This window comes from Eptatretus burgeri, chromosome 1, assembly GCF_056783735.1.
Source record: "Eptatretus burgeri isolate ZD-2024b chromosome 1, Ebu_testis_v1, whole genome shotgun sequence".
NCBI lineage: Eukaryota > Metazoa > Chordata > Myxini > Myxiniformes > Myxinidae > Eptatretus > Eptatretus burgeri.
The window spans coordinates 91,801,604-91,821,737 of record NC_140961.1 but is presented as its reverse complement, the minus strand read 5'-3'; the positions used below and the strand labels follow the sequence as shown (position 1 = coordinate 91,821,737).

Genomic DNA, 20,134 nt, shown 5'->3' with positions numbered 1-20,134 from the left:
AGCTTCTGGGTCTCACTATCTGCTATGATCTTTCCAGGGAAATCCACATTTCCAAGCCAGCCTCCAAAGCCAGTTGCCTATTGGGAATACTCTATCGTGCAAAGTCCTTCCTCAGCCCACCTGAGCTCTTGACCACATACAAAGCTTTCGTCCACAGCCTGATGGAGTACTGCTCTTGCCTCTGGTCTACTGCTCCTGCCTCTCACCTTTCTCAGCTTCACGCTGTGGAAACCAAGACATTTCAGATCATTGGTATCTCCGGCAATGAGGCTGTGTCTTTGGGCCTCTCACTTTCTCATGGCAGGCAGGTTGGTGGTCTTTCTGTCTTCTTCTGTCTCCTCTCTTGTCTCACCCCCCCATCCCCCTGCTCTGTCTGCGATTTGTCCCCACCATATTTCCGCAGTGTTCTCAAGTTCCGCCAAAACCCCCCTTCCTGCAAAACTACCAAAATCACGAATCACTGCTCACCTTCATTCTTTCATTCGTGTTTTTTCCCGCCTTTGGAATAAACTCCTTCACTCTGTTCAAGCCCATTCTTCCCTCCAGGCCTTCAAAACGGCTGTTCGCCACCACCTCTTCTCATCCCCCATCCAAATCCTCGATTTTTTTTCTACCTCCGTTAATCCACTCCAAACCCACCTCCTTCAAATTTCCTGCTTTCCTTCCTGAAAGTCCCTGTAATGCCCATCTTGTATACCCCATGTTCCCCGCCCCATCCCTCTCCCTTCCATAGATCTCCTCATGTCGCTGTCCCCGACTGTTTTGTCCTTCCCACCCCCGCCCCTCTTGTCTCATGCCCCCCTTGATGTGCGTTGTGTGTTTGCTCTTGTAGGAGCCTCAATAAGGTATACAAAAAAACAAAAATAAATCCATGACCTCCTTTGGTAAATCCATTCTGACTAATTATTTTGTATTTATTCAAATGTTTTCCTTTTCGGCCCTTATTTAATGTCTCCACCACATTTCTCACAACGGAAGTGAAGCTCATAAGTCTATAGTTCCCCAATTCTTCTCTGGAACCTTTCTTAAATAATAGTTACATTTGCTCTTCTACAATCTTCCAGTACCTATTCAGGCTCCAACAAACTATAAAAGGTCTCCGCTTATAACACGCTTATCTGCTCTGTCACTTTCCTCAATATTATAGGATGCATATTATCCAGCCCTGGAGCTTTATCATCCCTCAATATTTATTTCTGCTTCTTCATTTCCACTATTTATTCTTACAATTATCTCTTCTAAAAGCCTTTCCTTACCCCCTTGATCGATACTACTTCCACTGACCATTCCTCTGTAAATCTCTTCTCTTCTCTTCTCTTCTCTTCTCTTCTCTTCTCTTCTCTTCTCTTCTCTTCTCTTCTCTTCTCTTCTCTTCTCTCTCACTAGATCTCCCTCTCTCTGTCTCCTCTCTATCACCCCCTGCTGGTTGGTGAGTTGTGTGTGGGTGTGGCATCATGGCGGCTCTGCGAGTGAAGCTGTCAGTACTGTGTCATGTTGGTGTTTTTCCTATCCCATTTTTGCTCCCCTTGTGTCCTTGTATGTGTTTGTGAAGTATTTCCCTCTGTCTCCTTTCTTTGTTGAGACAGGAGAGAGAAAGAGAGCGTGCACGTTAAGTGATTTGCAGACCTGTTCAGGACTTCCTGGTCTTTGGGCCTGCTTCACAACTTGCTGTGTTTCTCTATTTAGCCTTTTTCTTGGATAAATACTTCGTTCGTATTAACTTTTTTGTTTCCCTCCACTTGCTAGCTTTACTTGTCACAGGCTTGCTTTTGTTTTCTTTGATTCTTCAATTTACTTTATATTGTTTTACATGATGGCAAACGTACGTTTGCATCATAGTGTGTATGAGGCACATACTCAGAAGAACGGGGTCATAGTTTGTCCACCAGACGGATTCAGTGTTGAGGATGTCGTAATGGGTTTCATAGAGCTCATTTGGCTCAAAAACATTCTCACAGCGTCGAGGATGAATCAACGTGTTGTGCTATTTTTGTCCGAAGAGCGATACGTTGCTCAGACGGGTTGACACCGGCTTGTCTGTTCTGCCGGATCTTTTTGTTTCTGTAAGGCCTTTGGGCACACCTGCTGTTAAAATTATTATTTCAAATATTCCACCCTTCTTTAAAAGCGATGAGATTATCTCTGCTTTAAGTTATTTTGGGACGGTTGTATCACGAATTTTCATGATCCCATTATGTTTGCATTCTGGCATTGGTTCGACATATATTACAATGTCATTCCGACACCACTGTTATATTGTTTTGAAGAATGGTGCATGGTCACTTAGGACTACTGTGACTCTAAAATAAAAAGATCGCAGCTACCCAATTTATATCACCACTGAGGTAATGATATGTTTTATTTGTGGCGAGCATGGATATTTAAAGAATGTGTGTTCGAAACCCAAACATTCCGAGTGGTGAGTCTCAACATGTGGAGCTTAACGAGGAATCTCAATGCCAGGAGCCGAGACGAAGCAGGAATGGCGCACCTACAAATGCAGAACCCAAGCCAAGCACTAGTGGTACATCAAGAGCAGAGTAACGTGCAGCCACCTCCCATAATCGGCCCTGGAAAGTGAATGCAGAAGTCAAAGAATTTAAAGTAGACGACGAGGGTTTTGTAACAGTTCACTCCCGAAGAAACTAGCATCCTAACGTCAATGGTCATGATGTAATGGTGAGCGTTTCTAAAAAGCTAGTGCTGTCGAGCAAACTACACGGCTCTCAACTAGATACAGCCAGCTCGCTCGCTGCTTTGGAAACGGAAAACAAATTTGCTGTTCCAGCTCCGGTGGATGTTGACAGTGCTCCTGATCATGTACAGGATGAGCATGAGCATGAACAAGAGGGCAGTGTTGTGCCCTAAGAAGTAGTTGTGACCACCTCAGTGGTTGCAGATGTCATGGACATTGAAAGTGAACCAATGCTGGTCCTTCTCTCTACCAAAAGCGTAGTATCTGAGACATCTGTGTTCCAGACAACTCTGGATGTTACGGAAGTAGAGCGTGTGTGTTCTGCTTTGGTAACAGCTTTTTCCCTCCCAGCAGAAATGGAAATACCTATTCCACCTATGGTGCATGGTTCAAGTTTAGATCACCAATCAGACTATGATTCTGAGCAGGCCTCGTCGCTTGCTTCTGGTGATAGTAGTGAAGTCTGGAATGATCATGGCTTATTTCAGGAACCAGATAGTGTAACGACTGTGCCCCCCCCACCCCCAGGAGTTCATAAAGTTTTTACAGCACACATTCCTAAAGAGACATGTTCAAATTCAAGATTCCTTTCCAGACCTGCACAGTTTTATCACCTCTGCAAAGTGGCTGCTCCTTCAGTCTGAGCAGTTTGGCATGACTAATCCACAAATGTTTCATCTCAATAAATGGGTTTTGAAAGCAAGGAAACTACTGCATTCATAACCCGGCCAATTGACAAATGTCTTTTTCAAAATTCAACACTATGGCTTTCTCGAGAGCTACTTTAAACATTAATGGATGACTTTCGAATTTACGCAAATCTGAAGTTAAGGAGCTTGTATTAAAAACCACATTGAATTTTTACTCTTGCAGGAAACCAGATGTAGCTCCTCCTGTATGAGCGAATGGGAGAGAATGATGAAAGGAAGGTGGTTCTTCAGCAGCTTAGAGTGTCCCAGAGCTGTGGTAGCCATCTATTTACATCCCTCTCTCTGTAATCTCACTGTTGATTTTAATGAAATTATTAAGGGATATTTAATCTCCCTCAGCTTTACTCTTAATGGTTTTCAACACACAATACTGAATGTCTATGCACTCAGTGACAGTGCAGATCGAACTTGTTTTTTCACACAGTTAGAACATCACTCACACACTTAGATTTTAATGGATTTGTTTGTTTTTGAGGGGATTTTAACTGCACTACGGATTCTGCTATTGATCGCAATGGGAAAGAGCCTCACTCAGCAAGCATTATGCCTCTGACTTGAACTTTGACAACCTTCTCCCTTATTGACATTTAGAGTACTTGTAATCCATCAACACGACAATACATGTGGTGTCGGTGTTTGGATGGCTATCTGTCCTTCACAAGGTCAGACCGTTTTTATATTAATAATGATTTTTTTTTTTTAAATATTGTGATCCACACTGGTTTTGTCCTGAGCGGTTTCTCAGACCATCACATGGTCATACTTCGTATTCACATACCAATTCATAACCGAGGTGCTGCCTACTGGACTTTTAATGTAAGCCTCCTAGAGGATCAATTGTTCCTTGATGCCTTTCTTGTTTTATAGAGAACTTTACTCCAAAGTAAACCCTCCTTTCCCCATCTTGTAAAATGGTGGGACAATGCCTAAGCACAGATCAGGCCCTTCTGCCAGCAATACAGAGCTTATCAAACTCGACATGACTCTGCCCTTAAATCCCTGGTTTGCAGAGAAATACTATCTTTGCAATCCAACCTCTCAGCCTCGAGTACCCAAAGGACCAACTTTTTGCTCGCAAAGGAAAAATCCCTTCTTGCTGGACTCTGTTCAAAAGCAAGCCAGTGGAGCTCTGATTCGTCTCCGAATGGAAATTTTGTATCACTTGGATACTTCCTCCAAGTCCTTCTTCGGACTGGAAGTTCAGAAAAAAAACAAGTCAGCAGATAGCCTTACTAAAGACAAAGGAAGGAAGAACAACACCCTGCCAAAGAGACATCAGGGTTTCACTCAAGGATTACTTCTATGAACTCTACCAAGCCAAGAGCACTGATAATGAGATTATGGAATCCCTGACTTCTTCCCAACCCACCTTTATTAGAATCCGCACATCTACAACGAGACAAGGAAATAACTTTGGAGGAACTTCAGGCTGCCCTGCAAACTCTACCAACAGGCAAAGCCTCTGGTCTGGAAGGAATGCCTGTAGTACTTAAAAAAAAAACGATTTTGGGACCTTCTGGGACCTGAGTTACTTGAAGCACTGATTGATGGTCTACGATTGATGGTATAAGCTCTCTTTCTCAGTCCACAAAATGGCGCCAATCCTCCGACCCTGCCCAAGCAACTTGAATGAGCTTGGGATGAAATTTTTTATCTCGGCGTCTGCCTTGGCTCTCAAAATTTCGTTTTAAAAAACTGGGAATTAAAAAAAAAAATGAAACGGAGACGGTTACTAAAATTTCGTTAAAAACACTGGGAATTAAATAAAATGAAACTGAGAAACAGTTACTAAAATGGAAGGGACTAGTGAGTCAAATCTCATATCAGGGGCGAAACCTTGTTATTAATAACCTTGCGGCGTCAATGCTTTGGAATATTTTTACGGCACTACAGCCCCCAGATTTAATTCCTAAAAAACTCCAATCCATTTTTAGGTCATCTCTCCCGAAATGACCTAATAAAGCCCGACCAAATGTCCGTACGTCTGTCCGTACGCCCGTCAACAATTTTTCTTTCCGATCTTGATGAAACTTGGTATGTGGGTAGAGGTCGATGAGTGTTGCACAACGATATAACTTTGTCCGGGTTCAAGGTCATGAACGAGGTCACGAGGTCACGTAAGTTATAAAAATCGCCATTTTCAAAACCTATCTAGTCTGCCATTCTACAAGATATTCGGCAACTGTTTATTGATTATGATAGCAAAGAATATTATCTTGTATCTAACCAGATAGATTTTTGAATTTCCTACCCGTTTGATCGTCACGTGATCTGGAAGATGTCCAAAAATGCCGATGCGATTCCCAAAGAAGGAAGGAAGGAGAAATGAAATATAAATATAAAACACATTTTTAGCCTTTTATATTTATACATTTTCTGCCGAAGATGCAAAAGTTTCAAAACCCGAAATGTAAACGTCGGCATTTATTTTCAAAATATAATTCCGTGCGCGCGCGCCAAAATGCCGAGTCATCTTTAACCAAACTGCCTAGTAGAACTGCGCAGTAGTCCGGTCATGGCGTCTGAGCAGTGGCCAGCATGGTTCAGATTGACTGTGGTTTCTGGGGCGAAGGTGATTGTTAAGAAGTATGTCGGCGGTATAAATTTGAGTGACTGTATTGTTGATTTAATCACACAACATCTTGACAAGGAATATTCTGGCCGAAAGATTGCATGAATTCAGTGCATCAGCAGGGATAATTCGCAGGCTCCTCTCGATCGTGCCGATATCTAACATAATCACCGGCGGACATAGGGCTGCAGGCTGTGGGGCGAGGCCACGGATCCTGGATGAGGGGATAAGTGATAAATTATGCTCCATGCTTCGGGCTTTCTGATTAATATATCAATGAGTACATTACATAATTAATGAATTAATAATTAATGAATCTGACATACAAAATGTTTTTTCATACCTGACATGTTACTTTGTGCAGTGTCACGAAACTTCTGTGGAATTAATAATTAATAAATTTGCTAGCTTTAACGATTTTTCAAACCTCAATCTCTCTATAAATACTTGACCAATTTTCATTCTGAAAGTTGCATTATAATCAGTGAAGAATAATCTACAGGATTATCATAATATCCGAGAGCTAAGCCTATTTTTTCGTTTTTTTCTACAACCAGAAGTGAAATGTCCCCAGAGAGTGGACGGACCGGAAAACCACGTATTGTACTTACTGGTGATTCCGATGTGTTAATCCGGGTACTAAATGAACAATACATATTTATTAATTATGTCATTAGTATTATTATCCTAGTGTATCTCTGAACTATTTCAATCTAAACGATTAGTTTGGACTGTTTCGCGGTTACCTGAACTGAACATTGAGAACTTGTGGTATTATAGAGATGACCGTCACCCCCACACGGGGGTAATTTTTATTGACTTCATTTGGGGGGGAAAGCACTGTCTCTGGCCCAGTGAGCTAAGCCTGCCGACTGCCAAAGGAGGACAGGGGCTGGTTGCGATTCCCAGCAAAGTGATGGCTTTTCAACTCCTTTTGTTGCGTAGACTTTTATTCACGGATGTTTCATGGAAAGCCTTTGCTCACTGCCTGCTTAGACAGGAAGGGAAACTTGGCTATGATCAGGAACTCCTTCTCACAAACACCAATAAAGTTGATATCACATCAGTGCCCCCGTTCTATAGAAGTATGCTGGAGGCATGGCAGGCAGTCACCACCCGCTGTGTTGACAGTCGCTACTCTCAAAATGTTTTTAAATGAGCCAATTTTTTTCAAACCCTATTTTTAAAGGGGTTTGTGGTGATCACAATCTTATGCAAAATTGTATTGATGCTGGATCCACCAAGGTTAAAAATTTTAGAACTGCTTTTCCTTATAAGTGGAAGCCATCTGCATATGTCGCTGTGGCCACTGGAATTAGGTCCATTCCAGTCATCGGGAGAATTTTCTCTGTAATTCTACGCTTTTTCAAGCAGTCCGGGTTGAAATGGACTCCACAACTGGACTCCACACTTTCATTCCAACACCCCTTTCCAGCACTTTTACTTCACTTTCAAGGTTTCATCCCTTTTAACTCAATGGAAAAAAAACATACTGTTTATTTTTTGTGTGTTAAAGCTCTTGTTCCTGATAGACCCCCATAACCACAAGCACAATGGAAGAGGATGCTCCAGGTTACTCCTTCCACTGCAATCCAATCGCATGTTATGTATAAGGTGCCCATTGACAAGTCCTCTGGACACTTGCAGTGGTGGCTGGCACGCTACATTTTTCCCTCAAATGTTTTGTCTCATCACATGCTCTAGTAACACGGAATTGTGTCCTTTCTGTGGTGCTATTGAAAATATTTTCCACATTTTTATTGAGTTCCCAAGGCTGGCCCTCCTTTTTTGATTTTATCACATGTACTCCGAGGGCTAGGCCTTGTTTTTACAAATTGTATTTATATCTTCCGTTTTAGTATCTCTTACCGATGCAAAATTGAGCATCTTTTAGCAAATTATTTGTCTTCCGAGGCTAAACTCACTAAATACCTGTCAAGGAAGCAAAATGCATTGCAAAATATCGACAAAACTGATGATGATGTAGTTCATGTTTTTAAAGCCTTCGTCACATCACGTTTGCACTTTGAATTTCAACTCGGTGATTTTACATTGTTTTTACAGAAGTGGTGTGTGAAGGAATCATTATGTAAACTTCTTGATGGTGTCCTTATAGTTAATTTATGATTTTTGCCTTGTTTTTATGTTATACCTCTTTCCTCGTTTTAACTTTGCACAATGTTTGCCTTTGGTTTCTGATTCTTGTGCACAATGATTCCTGGAAATAAACAGAAACAAAATGTCAAATGTCTGTATGTCTCTCTCTCTCTCTCTCTCTCTCTCTCTCTCTCTCTCTCTCTCTCTCTCTCTCTCTCTCTCTCTCTCTCTCTCTCTCTCTCTCTCTCTCTCTCTCTCTCTCTCTCTCTCTCTCTCTCTCTCTCTCTCTCTCTCTCTCTCTCTCTCTCTCTCTCTCTCTCTCTCTCTCTCTCTCTCTCTCTCTCTCTCTCTCTCTCTCTCTCTCTCTCTCTCTCTCTCTCTCTCTCTCTCTCTCTCTCTCTCTCTCTCTCTCTCTCTCTCTCTCTCTCTCTCTCTCTCTCTCTCTCTCTCTCTCTCTCTCTCTCTCTCTCTCTCTCTCTCTCTCTCTCTCTCTCTCTCTCTCTCTCTCTCTCTCTCTCTCTCTCTCTCTCTCTCTCTCTCTCTCTCTCTCTCTCTCTCTCTCTCTCTCTCTCTCTCTCTCTCTCTCTCTCTCTCTCTCTCTCTCTCTCTCTCTCTCTCTCTCTCTCTCTCTCTCTCTCTCTCTCTCTCTCTCTCTCTCTCTCTCTCTCTCTCTCTCTCTCTCTCTCTCTCTCTCTCTCTCTCTCTCTCTCTCTCTCTCTCTCTCTCTCTCTCTCTCTCTCTCTCTCTCTCTCTCTCTCTCTCTCTCTCTCTCTCTCTCTCTCTCTCTCTCTCTCTCTCTCTCTCTCTCTCTCTCTCTCTCTCTCTCTCTCTCTCTCTCTCTCTCTCTCTCTCTCTCTCTCTCTCTCTCTCTCTCTCTCTCTCTCTCTCTCTCTCTCTCTCTCTCTCTCTCTCTCTCTCTCTCTCTCTCTCTCTCTCTCTCTCTCTCTCTCTCTCTCTCTCTCTCTCTCTCTCTCTCTCTCTCTCTCTCTCTCTCTCTCTCTCTCTCTCTCTCTCTCTCTCTCTCTCTCTCTCTCTCTCTCTCTCTCTCTCTCTCTCTCTCTCTCTCTCTCTCTCTCTCTCTCTCTCTCTCTCTCTCTCTCTCTCTCTCTCTCTCTCTCTCTCTCTCTCTCTCTCTCTCTCTCTCTCTCTCTCTCTCTCTCTCTCTCTCTCTCTCTCTCTCTCTCTCTCTCTCTCTCTCTCTCTCTCTCTCTCTCTCTCTCTCTCTCTCTCTCTCTCTCTCTCTCTCTCTCTCTCTCTCTCTCTCTCTCTCTCTCTCTCTCTCTCTCTCTCTCTCTCTCTCTCTCTCTCTCTCTCTCTCTCTCTCTCTCTCTCTCTCTCTCTCTCTCTCTCTCTCTCTCTCTCTCTCTCTCTCTCTCTCTCTCTCTCTCTCTCTCTCTCTCTCTCTCTCTCTCTCTCTCTCTCTCTCTCTCTCTCTCTCTCTCTCTCTCTCTCTCTCTCTCTCTCTCTCTCTCTCTCTCTCTCTCTCTCTCTCTCTCTCTCTCTCTCTCTCTCTCTCTCTCTCTCTCTCTCTCTCTCTCTCTCTCTCTCTCTCTCTCTCTCTCTCTCTCTCTCTCTCTCTCTCTCCCTTTGTCTTCTCAAGGACTATATGGCAAATCATTCCATATACTTTCTCAGGAACTCTCTGAAAGAGGTTCAGTTACTCAAACTCTTGGGTCTCACCTTCAGTCATGATCTCTCTTGGGCAAGCCACATTTAACAATTGGTTTCCAAAGCCAGACACCAACTGGGCATCCTCCATCATGCATAGTCCTTCCTTGGCACAGTTGAGCTCCTATCCACCAACAAGGCTTTCATCCATAGTTTAATGGAGTAGTGCCCCCACCCCCCCCCACATTCCCCTCTGGGCTGGCTCCCCTGCCAAACATCTTGGTCAGCTTCACACCATGGAGATAAAAGCCTTAATATCATTAGAATATCTCGTGTTGAAGCTGTCTCTCACTTCACCATCACCGACTGGTTGGGCTCGCCTTCTTCCCCCAAGTTGTCTGGAGGACATATGTGGTCCACCAGCAACCCCCTCCTAGTGATTCTGTCTAAATCCAGAATCACTGCTCACCTCCAGTCTTTTATTCTTCTTCTTTTTTTCCCTTCCACTTGTGGAACCACCTTTCATACTCTCCTTAATCTCATTCTTCACTCCAGGTCTTTGAGACAGCTGTTCACGTCCATCTCAAGTCACCCCCTCCCCCCCATCCAAACTCATGATCTTTTCTGCACCCGTTTAACCTCCACGCACCCCTCCTATTACTTGCTTCGGTATCCATATTGTCCACCTTTTGCATTCTCCCTTACTCATCGTTACCTGCATCCCTGTTTGTCCATCTGTCTGCTTTCAACCTCTGCTCTGCTGTTGGGGTTTTTCCCCTTTCTCCTGATGTTGCCTTTGTTGTGTTATGTCCTGATTTGTTCTGTGTCAAAATTCTTCTATGAGTCTAGAGCATTTATATAATAATAATAATAATAATAATAATATTACTACTAATAATAATAAATTCTAATAATAAACATAGGGGCAATACCCCTGGGCGTCCACATGGTAGCGGCTGGATAAGATGACCAGGGAACAAGTAGGCATGGATGACCCACAAAATATGTATTGGAGAAGAAAGTAAACACCAATGGATTTTTTTTTTTAATGCCATGAATAAACTTTTATAGACCATGGAAGATGACAGTTGTGGTCAAGTTTCATCAAAATTGTGTGTGCCATTTCTGAGAAGAAAGCAAATACTATTTTGGGGGGCAACCCCCATAGTCCCTCTTAAGGTCCGATTTTTTTTTCTTTTTTTAAAGTCATAAACAAACTTTGGTATATACATGGTGATGAACATTGTGGTAACGTTTCAACAAAAAGCCTTTGTGTAGTTTCAGAGAAGAAGTTGAAAGTGTTTGTGGGCAGAAGGATGGATGGATGGATGGACTGATGGACAGATGATGAGCCATCCCATAAGCTCCCCGGAACTACATTCCAGGTAAGTGAAAAATCAAGTGCCGCTCTGAAAAACGTTGTTTTTTATATTTTTGTTATTTTGTCCTGTTTGTCAAATTGTGTAGACATGTTTGTTATGAAGATATGTCAAATATGGTCATATATGTAGTCAATCTGATTCTTATTTTGCCAATCAGGTTTTGTGTATAGTCTGTGTTTTTGTTGTTTGAACCATGTATTTGCAATTACAAGATCGTTCTCCACACAGAGCTCCATCAAGTGCTCCCCTGGCTTATTTTGGATACCAAATCCATGCTTTCCTGCATTCACTGGTGCTCCTGTTTCTTCAATATTTGCATTCCAGTCTCTCATGATAATTAAAATATCTCCTTTAAGTACCTGTTCTACCAGTTCCTGTAACATTCTATCAAACTCTTCCATACTGTCACAAGATGGAGTTGATACAAGAATGACCTTTGATGCTGAATGCCACCATCTTTAAAATGCAGGGCATTGTTGGAAATCATATTAAGCATTGAAAGTATATTCTTGGGGTTTTGGAGTTTGGTATATAACAATTATATTTATGGAAGAATTAAAATTGTTTGGATATAATGCATTACTGTAGTTTGCTTTCAAAACCTTTTATCTGAACATTAAAAAATATCAACTGCCATAGCAGCAATATAAGCTGAGGAATTAACACATGTATTGCAGCACGATGGACTGCTTGAGAATTCCTGAAAGCCAATGACTCGCGAAAAGCTTGATAATTACTTATGAGCTCTTACTGTTCTCATCACATCGATGTCACAAATCAATAAGAATTTATAGCTTTTTATGAAGGAAAGGTTTTTCACGATTTTTATGTTCTTCTCAGGTCATGTTCCAAACAAGTCTTAGCTAATATTCTCTGGAGTTTAGCAGATTCATATGATGTGCTCGTTTTTGATTGAAGCTTTTAGTAGCAGGGTTCTGGTGAAGAATTCTACTCCTGAAGTTGATTGGATCTACGAGTTCCTAATTTGTGATTTTTTTTCCAGCAAGCAGGGAGATAGGCTTTGGCTTCATTCTATTTTTAGGGATACTAGTGTTAAGATTTTATTGCCAGATAACGTTTGGGAGCGAACCCCATTGAAGGTTTGTTTCACTTTCACCAAAGACCATAGGACAATCCTTATTCAATTATATTAAAAATTTTAAACTCTTTGTATAGATATAATAATGGACATTTTGGAAACTGACTGTGCATGTTCATCTTCCCTTTTTTACATAGTCCTTGGGGATACGTAGTTTCTGGGGATTTGAATATAATTGGTAATATTGAAATTATGGATCTGATGAAAATGGGAGCTAAATATAGGGAACCAGAAACTCAACCTTGGAGCTGCATTAGGTCTTCAATTGTAGATTCTGTCTAATTTTGCTAACAAAATGTGCACCAAGTTTAAGTTATCTGTAAACGGTTTTAATGCATGGTTTAACAGAGTTGTGGAAGTCCTGGATAATAGGATTAAGTTTTTTAATAGTCAGGGCTTGCTTTTGCTGGGTCAGTCTAAACAGTTTTGAACAAGCCAAGTGTTCGTAAAGACATTCAAGATCTCCATGAAAGCTACGTAATAGCTCCTGCAGATAAGGCTGCTAATTATATCTTGTTGTGGTTTGTAAAAAGTTTTTTTTTTATGTAGAGATTTTATTCAGAGAGTTAGGCATGGATATTGCTACATTCACTATAATTTGAAATAACTCAAATGTGCCTTGTCATAAGTCACTCCAAGATATTATGTTTGAGCATCAGGAAGTTTTTGTTGATAATTTCAGTGTTTAATGTAAAGAGGTAAATCTTTGTATTCCTGGCTTTTCTGGATTTCTAAGCTTCATAAGAACCCATACAAGTATAGTTTTATAGCGGGTGCCAGGCAGTGTTCCACCAAACAGTTATCGGTTATAGTTAACTCAGGCTTACAAGTTGTTCGGGAACATTTCAGGAAATATTGTTCAGCAATTGAGAAGAATTCTGTCATTAACACTTTCTGGAGCATTAATTCTTCTTTTGAGTTCTTAGATGGGATTAGATGCCTCAACATCAAGTCAGTTGAAGTTTTTGATTTTTCAATTTTATAGAAAAAATTGGATTTCGCACTCATGAGGGATTCACTCTCCAAAGTAATTGACAAGGTTTTTTTTTTAAACTCTTTTAATAAGTTTTTATGTCTCAGGTTTGACACAGTGTTCTTTTCTTAAATGAAACACTCAAGTTTTCATTGTTTCGATAAGCAGAAGTTTAAGGATGCTGTTACTTTTATTTTATTTAACACTTTTGTGTCTTTTTGTGGGATAACGTTTCAACAGGTTAAGGGTATTCCAATGGGTGGGAATTGCAACCAACTACTAGTGGACATCTTTCTTATTTTCTGTGAATTTTCATTTATGCAGAAACTGATGAAGGAGAAAAAAAATTAAGATTAGATAAAATAATATCTCATACCTGTCATTATATAGATTATATTTGTGTGGTTAACTCTAATTTTTTTTTGATTGACAGCTTTCCAAGATTTATCCAGATAGCTTGAGTGCAAACTGGAGTGGTAATGATTCTTCAATTGCTGTATATCTGGATGTGTTGATTAGAGTTGGACAGAATGGTTTTTAGTACAAGTGAAAAATCATAAAGTTGATAATTTCTGTTTCCCTGGAGTCTTGCACACCTTTCCAGGTAGCAACACACCAATCAAAATGGGTTACAATGTCTTTTCATCTCAGCGACAAAGATTTGCAAGAATTTGTTCAGTAAAGGATGATTTTGTGGATCGTGCGGAGAAGGTTTTTTCATCACGTTAAACAGAGGATATTTGGCTGATTGTTTTATCAGCTCATGTGAGAATGTCTTTTGACTGCATTGTCACGTTTTATTTAAGTTTGGTTGGTTTTCATGTTAAAAAGTTCCTATTGCATTGCATTTGATGTAATAATAATGAATTATTTTATAATTATAAATGAAAAGGATAGAACAAACAAACATAAATACATGTGGAAAAATTATGAGCCCATATTGGGAATCTAATCCATGTCCTGTGACAAACTGTTCCAGTGCTCTGCCATCTGAGCTATCTTGGTGACCCACTGGCTGAGCAAAGCAATTCCTCCACACATAGAAATGCCACTCTTTTCCCTGCTGCTTTTGGGGCACTCACTGCCAACCATAGGAGCAGCAAGGGCCTGTTCACGAGAGCATCTTCCCCCATGAGGGACAATTCCATGTCGGCTATTAATCACCACAGGGGGCATAGTAATATAATATAAATGAACAGGACAAAACAAACATTATAGATATAAGTGGAAAAATTACAGGCACAGACAAGGAATCGGACCCAGGTCCTCTGACAAGCCGAATCAGTGCTTTTCCAATTATTTAATTATTTTCGTGAGGGAAACCTTTAATTAATATTATTGATTCAACATATATATATATATATATATATATATATATATATATATATATATATATATATATATATATATATATATATACTATTAAATAATGGAGGCATTTCGATAAAAATAAAATACATAAATATTACTTATAAAATACATTATAAATAAGCATTGAAATAATTTCTCAGTGTTTGTTAAGATACGCAGTGCAGCATGTTAAAATTGGTTATTAAACAACATCAGTAAATGCATGTCTGAGAAAGGGTTGAGGACATATTCAACATGGGGTGTTTTTTTTACAACTAAAATGGCCGCTAGAGTCCCATCTTGGTTCTGATCTCAAAAAATAAAATAAAATGACTTGCATATATCAGCCATCATATGTTTTGTTTGTGCCAAGTACAAATAAAATCGCTCAATACATGTCCAAGGTATGGTTGCGGATGCACACCACACACACACACACACACACACACACACACACACACACACACACACACACACACACACACACACACACACACACACACACACACACACACACACACACACACACACACACACACACACACACGTGGGCACGAAAATCGAGACCAAATTCATAAGCCCCCTTTTTGGACTAAGTCCAATGGGGGCTGATTTATTTTATTATATTTTTAGAAAAGGAATACCTAGAAGTAATATTTATGGAAAAAAAATCATTATAAGATTCAAGCATCCTGAAAAGACAGTGCAGAGGTGAACTTGTCTTACGTCGTGCAGGAAATTTCAGTGTGATATCCGCTTTGAGAAGAATGTTCCTTTACTGCAGAATTGTGGATGGGAAATATTCCTCCAATAATGACATCTCCACTTGCAAGTAGGTTTTCTTTTCCATTTCTGAGTAAAGGAGTGCAGGTTCCTCCACAAAAGGGAAGTGTGTTTGAAAAAAATAACAGAGCAACAATCATCTGTGCTTTAAATGACAATATTAGCAGTATTATTTTATATCAAAGAAAGATGTAGGAAATGCCACTTCCTTGTGATGGTACATATACTTTTAAACATTATTATGAACAACATATAGTATGTTTAAAGTCTCGTGATTTTTTTATTACATTTCCAGTAATTTCCACTCCCATTACACTAATTGAGTATTGAAACAGCAACAATCCATTTGAGAGTTTACAGGATATGGGAAAATATATTTTAGAATTTAAAATTAATTGTCTTAACTGCATTATTTACAATTGTTTTATCTTCAAAAGAGAAATACATCATGATATTATTTGGCATAATTTCACAACATTAGTGTTATATTTATATATATATATATATATCACAAACCACGCAAACAAGCACGCACACAGACCAATAATGATGAAAGGAATGCAAAGAGCAACAATGTTCCTTTGCGGTACAAGTGCCATAATCCAACTGCCATCTCACCTCAGACCTCTATTCTGCTCACCACAATGATTCAACATTGCAACGCTCACTATGACCACTCCACACATCTCGAAACAATCCTCACAACAACCTACATCAATGTCTTCATGACAAATGCCATGGTTATGAACACATCCTCCCTCTTTGCCAAAACGCCACAGCTACGAACACCACCTCACTCTTCACTACGAATGTTACAATGTTCTCTTACCTCTCTACAACCACTGCAACTGCCATCTATCCCTTGGACACTCATTACAGTCTCAAATGATGCCAAGTATTCCGAGAGAATGAGAGTAGGGTTGTTTTACGGCATAACTTAAAGCGCAAGTATGCGCTGGGATTAATTTGAACACCTGCAGATAACGCCAGAATTTCCTTAAATTACTACGTTTGAATGAAGTCCAGCACACGTTTGGGGCCAGAGAGAATTTCTGAAACCTCTCGCCCCATGTTAATCTCAGAGCACTGATGCATGACAAGGTCACGGAGTAGTGAATGGGGCCATTTTCGATTCCGAGGCCTGGTGGGAATGTGGCCATTTTTGATTCCGAGGCCTGGCAGGGTATGGCTATGGCGTGGGATGACTGCTGTGCCCCAATGTGGAAGCATGAAAATGAATGCTGCCTCTTTTATCCAATTTTTAGCTCCCTGACATTGCGTTTCCTGGCGCCTGTCATTGCGTAATTTAAGATTGCACAAGTTTAATCAGGGTACATCTGAACAAACCAATACTGTGCCACATAGCTTCCCTCCCTTTGTAAAATAAATTTGCTCGAAATGTACCCAGGTCGTTTTTGTCTTTTCCTCCATTGGGTTCAGCATAGTCTGCACCTGAGCATAGATGGGAAGTTATACTCCAAAAATGTGCTTATTAGCTGTTGTGTGTGTGTGTGTGTGTGTGTGTGTGTGTGTGTGTGTGTGTGTGTGTGTGTGTGTGTGTGTGTGTGTGTGTGTGTGTGTGTGTGTGTGTCATTGATTGGTATCTACATATGCAGTTTTCAGAAAGTGGTATCAAAGCATTAACTTCACCTCTCTGAAAGTGGAATCAAAGCATTAACACCACTAAGGGAGAACATCATTTCCTGAACTTTTCCATTTCCTTACCCAACCCATACCTGCCTGCTATGGACTGCTGGGGGAGAAAGGAATGTGAGAAATTAATGTTAAAGGTCACATCATCTGGATGTGCAGGTTGCCCGTTCGACAAAAGGTGGGAGGGCTCTTGTTCAAATGGCTTAAGGAGCAGGCAGGCTTTCCAGAGTTGTATATGTAAAATTACTGATTTGTATGAACTGGAGGAACAATTTATTATGGGATACACTGACAACTTGAGGCTCAATCTATTCTCCAAGATAACCGAAGGTCACCTGGAGGCCAGGTGACAAAGTCTGAATTCCAAGACTGAACAAATGCCAGTCCATTGGCTCAGAGCATCATGCCACACAATAAATCTTTCTCCCAGTCACTTTCACTTTAATGAAGGAGTATAGCTGTCATGTTGCTCAAACATGATATCTTCAACAAAGACCATCCTCAAGGTTCTGTTGACACTCCATTCCTGTGCTAAGTGCCACTGATACTTCTGGTGTTTATCATTAGATGTATCTTCTTTTGTTCAATGTTCTCATGGTATGTAACCACACCCTTGCTTGCTTGAGTTGAGGCTCTGACGTTGAGTTGAGTTGAGGCTCTAACCACACCCTAAAAGGCTCTGATGGAACTCCCAGGCAGAGAGATTCTGTACAGATTTTGTGTATGCTTCTCTCTCTCCATACATGCATGAATAAATGATTTAACTCTGTCAAATTTGAAACCTGATTGGAACGGAGTTTTCATCCAGAACAGAAAGACTGAATGAATCCTGTCATGTTGTTATTGTTCTGCAGTAAGCAAGTGATGTTACATTTCGGTCAGTCATGTGTCTCAATCACTGCATTGCGATTTTGCGTGATCAAACAAGGTTCATGCACAAGATTGTTTGTGCGTAGTCAGGTGACCACTTTTGTTAAGTACTCGGTCGATATGCGTACATCTGCGGTACACCTGGTTGATCAAACACCTATCTGTTGCGCGTATGGCAGCAACATCCAAAAAAGCAATGAAGCCAGCTTGTTCGAGCTTGTGTGTAAACTGTATAGCAGGAATAATACTATTGATGTGGGCGTAGAACCTGTCAAAGTTATCTTTATTGATGATGGTGAACATGGCATCCATATAGTGGAGCCAAAATTTGTCCATGTTTTCATCCTGTAATGCCTGTTGCTCAAAGTTTTGTATCACCAACTCTGTGATGAAGACTGCTATGGGAGGGCCCATGGGTGTGCCTTGGTGTTGATGGTATATTTGACCCCCGAAACAGAAGTATTTTGATGTGTGAAGCACAAGTTCAACAGTGAAAGCAGCTGTGTTAGACTGAGGTGGCTGTTGTCAGCCAGGTATTGGTCTGCAGTGATGACCACCTTAAGGGTTCTCCTTGCTATGTCAATGGGGATGCAGGTAAATAGGGCTGTGATGTCAAAGGATACTATTATCTCATCATCTTCAGTGCGGACATCTTTGATATGTGAGAGAAACCCCTCAGCTTTGCGGACTATGTATGGTGAATCCAACGCCAAATGCTTAAGGCGATGGAAGAGCCATTCAGCAAGTTTTTAGGTGAGGCTTCTCTAAGCACTACAATGGGTCCAAGGAGTGGTACTTGATATTTGTGCACTTTGGGTAGCCCGTAAAATTTTGGTATAATGGAGTATGTTGATTGCATGATCCGTCATTTATTTTCTGTCAAGAATCCCCTTTCTCAGATGTTATGCTGAGCCTTATTGATCTGTTATTGCATGGTCTTGATAGGGTTCTCCTCTATTTTGTGATGCTTGTTCTCATTGTTCAGTAATCTTAAGACTTTATGAATATAATCTGTCCGGTTAAAAATGATTGTTGCTCGGCCTTTGTCTGCCCATATGATGACGATATCTGCATCCCGCTGGAGGTTGCTTAGGGCAAGTTTCTCTTTGGTGGTGTTGCAGTGATGTTGCTTGACATCTGCCAGCTTGTTGGTGATACATGCACAGATCTGATCCTTGGCTCCATAATCCATTGGTACCACAAAGATCATGGGCTCCATAGCTGCTGAGAACTCAGCAGTTTCAGCATCTGATGTATTGAAATTAGGTCCTCATTCAAATAAACATCCCTCCATCAGTGTGTGTGAAAAGTTATGTACCACCACTCTTATTGGATGTATCTTGACTGCTTGAGTTTTCCCAGTTTGTGGTTCAAACAGGTGTGTACCTTGTACGTGTGCTGCAACTCAGATCATATGATAGAAAATGCCAGTTGGGTGAACTTCTCGGGGTCCAGATGTTCAACACACTTGTATTTTGCAGGGTTAAGTATGGCGTCATATCGATCCAATCAGTAAAAGCACGCTTAGCACGAGTAAATTTGTCCTCCTTCCCTTCTCCCTCCCTCTCCCACAAAAAACGGAGGGACCTGTCAAAGCCTGTAATCGTGTGCAACATTTATAGTTTGAAGGGACATCAGGATGAATGGGGAGCAAAGGTTGGAGGAGGGGAGGGGAGGGATGTGAGGACAGGGACAAGGAGCATGGTGAGGGGGTTGGGAGAGGAAGTGGAAACTACAAACTCTAAACTCAGGGAAAAGATCCAACTTTGTGAAGGAAGTAACATGGGCTATGTGGCCACGGCCTCAGAGGCTGTTTTTAGTCTGCAAAGTGATGCCAAAGGGACCAATATGGAAATCTTTGGCAAACAGGATGACTACATGGTCTATCAGCGAAGCAACAGGTAGATAATGCTCGTATATACAGTCAAACAAACATTGACTCACTCACTGATATAAATATGCCTGATGTTGTCTTAATGGCGAGAGTGGTGAGCTTGGGATCTGAGGATCCTGAGTTCAAATCCCACTCTCTGTTGAATTAATACCAGGTGGGGTCGATTCTGCCTGTCATCCTTCTGAGGTCGGCAAAATGAGTGCCAGCTTCCTGGTATCCTGTTTTGGATTGGCGACCCGTCCAGGTTTGTGCCCAATCACCAAGGAGACTGCTTAGGCATGCGATCATTTCACTCATTCTCGACTCTCCCTTCCATACCACCTCCTTTTCCTCCTCTTACTCTTCCTTTCCCCCCCTGCCTCCTTCCTCCTCACTCACCCATCCCTCACCCGCTTTGCACAGAGAATGGTCGCATGGACGCAGTATGCCTGGTGTTGGCTTAATGGCT

At 41.1% G+C, this 20,134-nt stretch overlaps 1 protein-coding gene across 1 annotated transcript in view; it reads right to left on the bottom strand.

The window, feature by feature from the left end:
* Positions 1-15,616, bottom strand: part of LOC147034948 (vomeronasal type-2 receptor 1-like) — a 134,863-nt gene extending 119,247 nt beyond the window's left edge. Inside the window, exon 1 of the mRNA XM_085859897.1 lies at positions 15,213-15,616. Coding sequence (XP_085716023.1) covers positions 15,213-15,409 — 197 coding nt within the window. The 5' untranslated portion in view covers positions 15,410-15,616. The remainder of the gene's footprint in view (positions 1-15,212) is intronic.
* Positions 15,617-20,134: the final 4,518 nt, after the last annotated feature.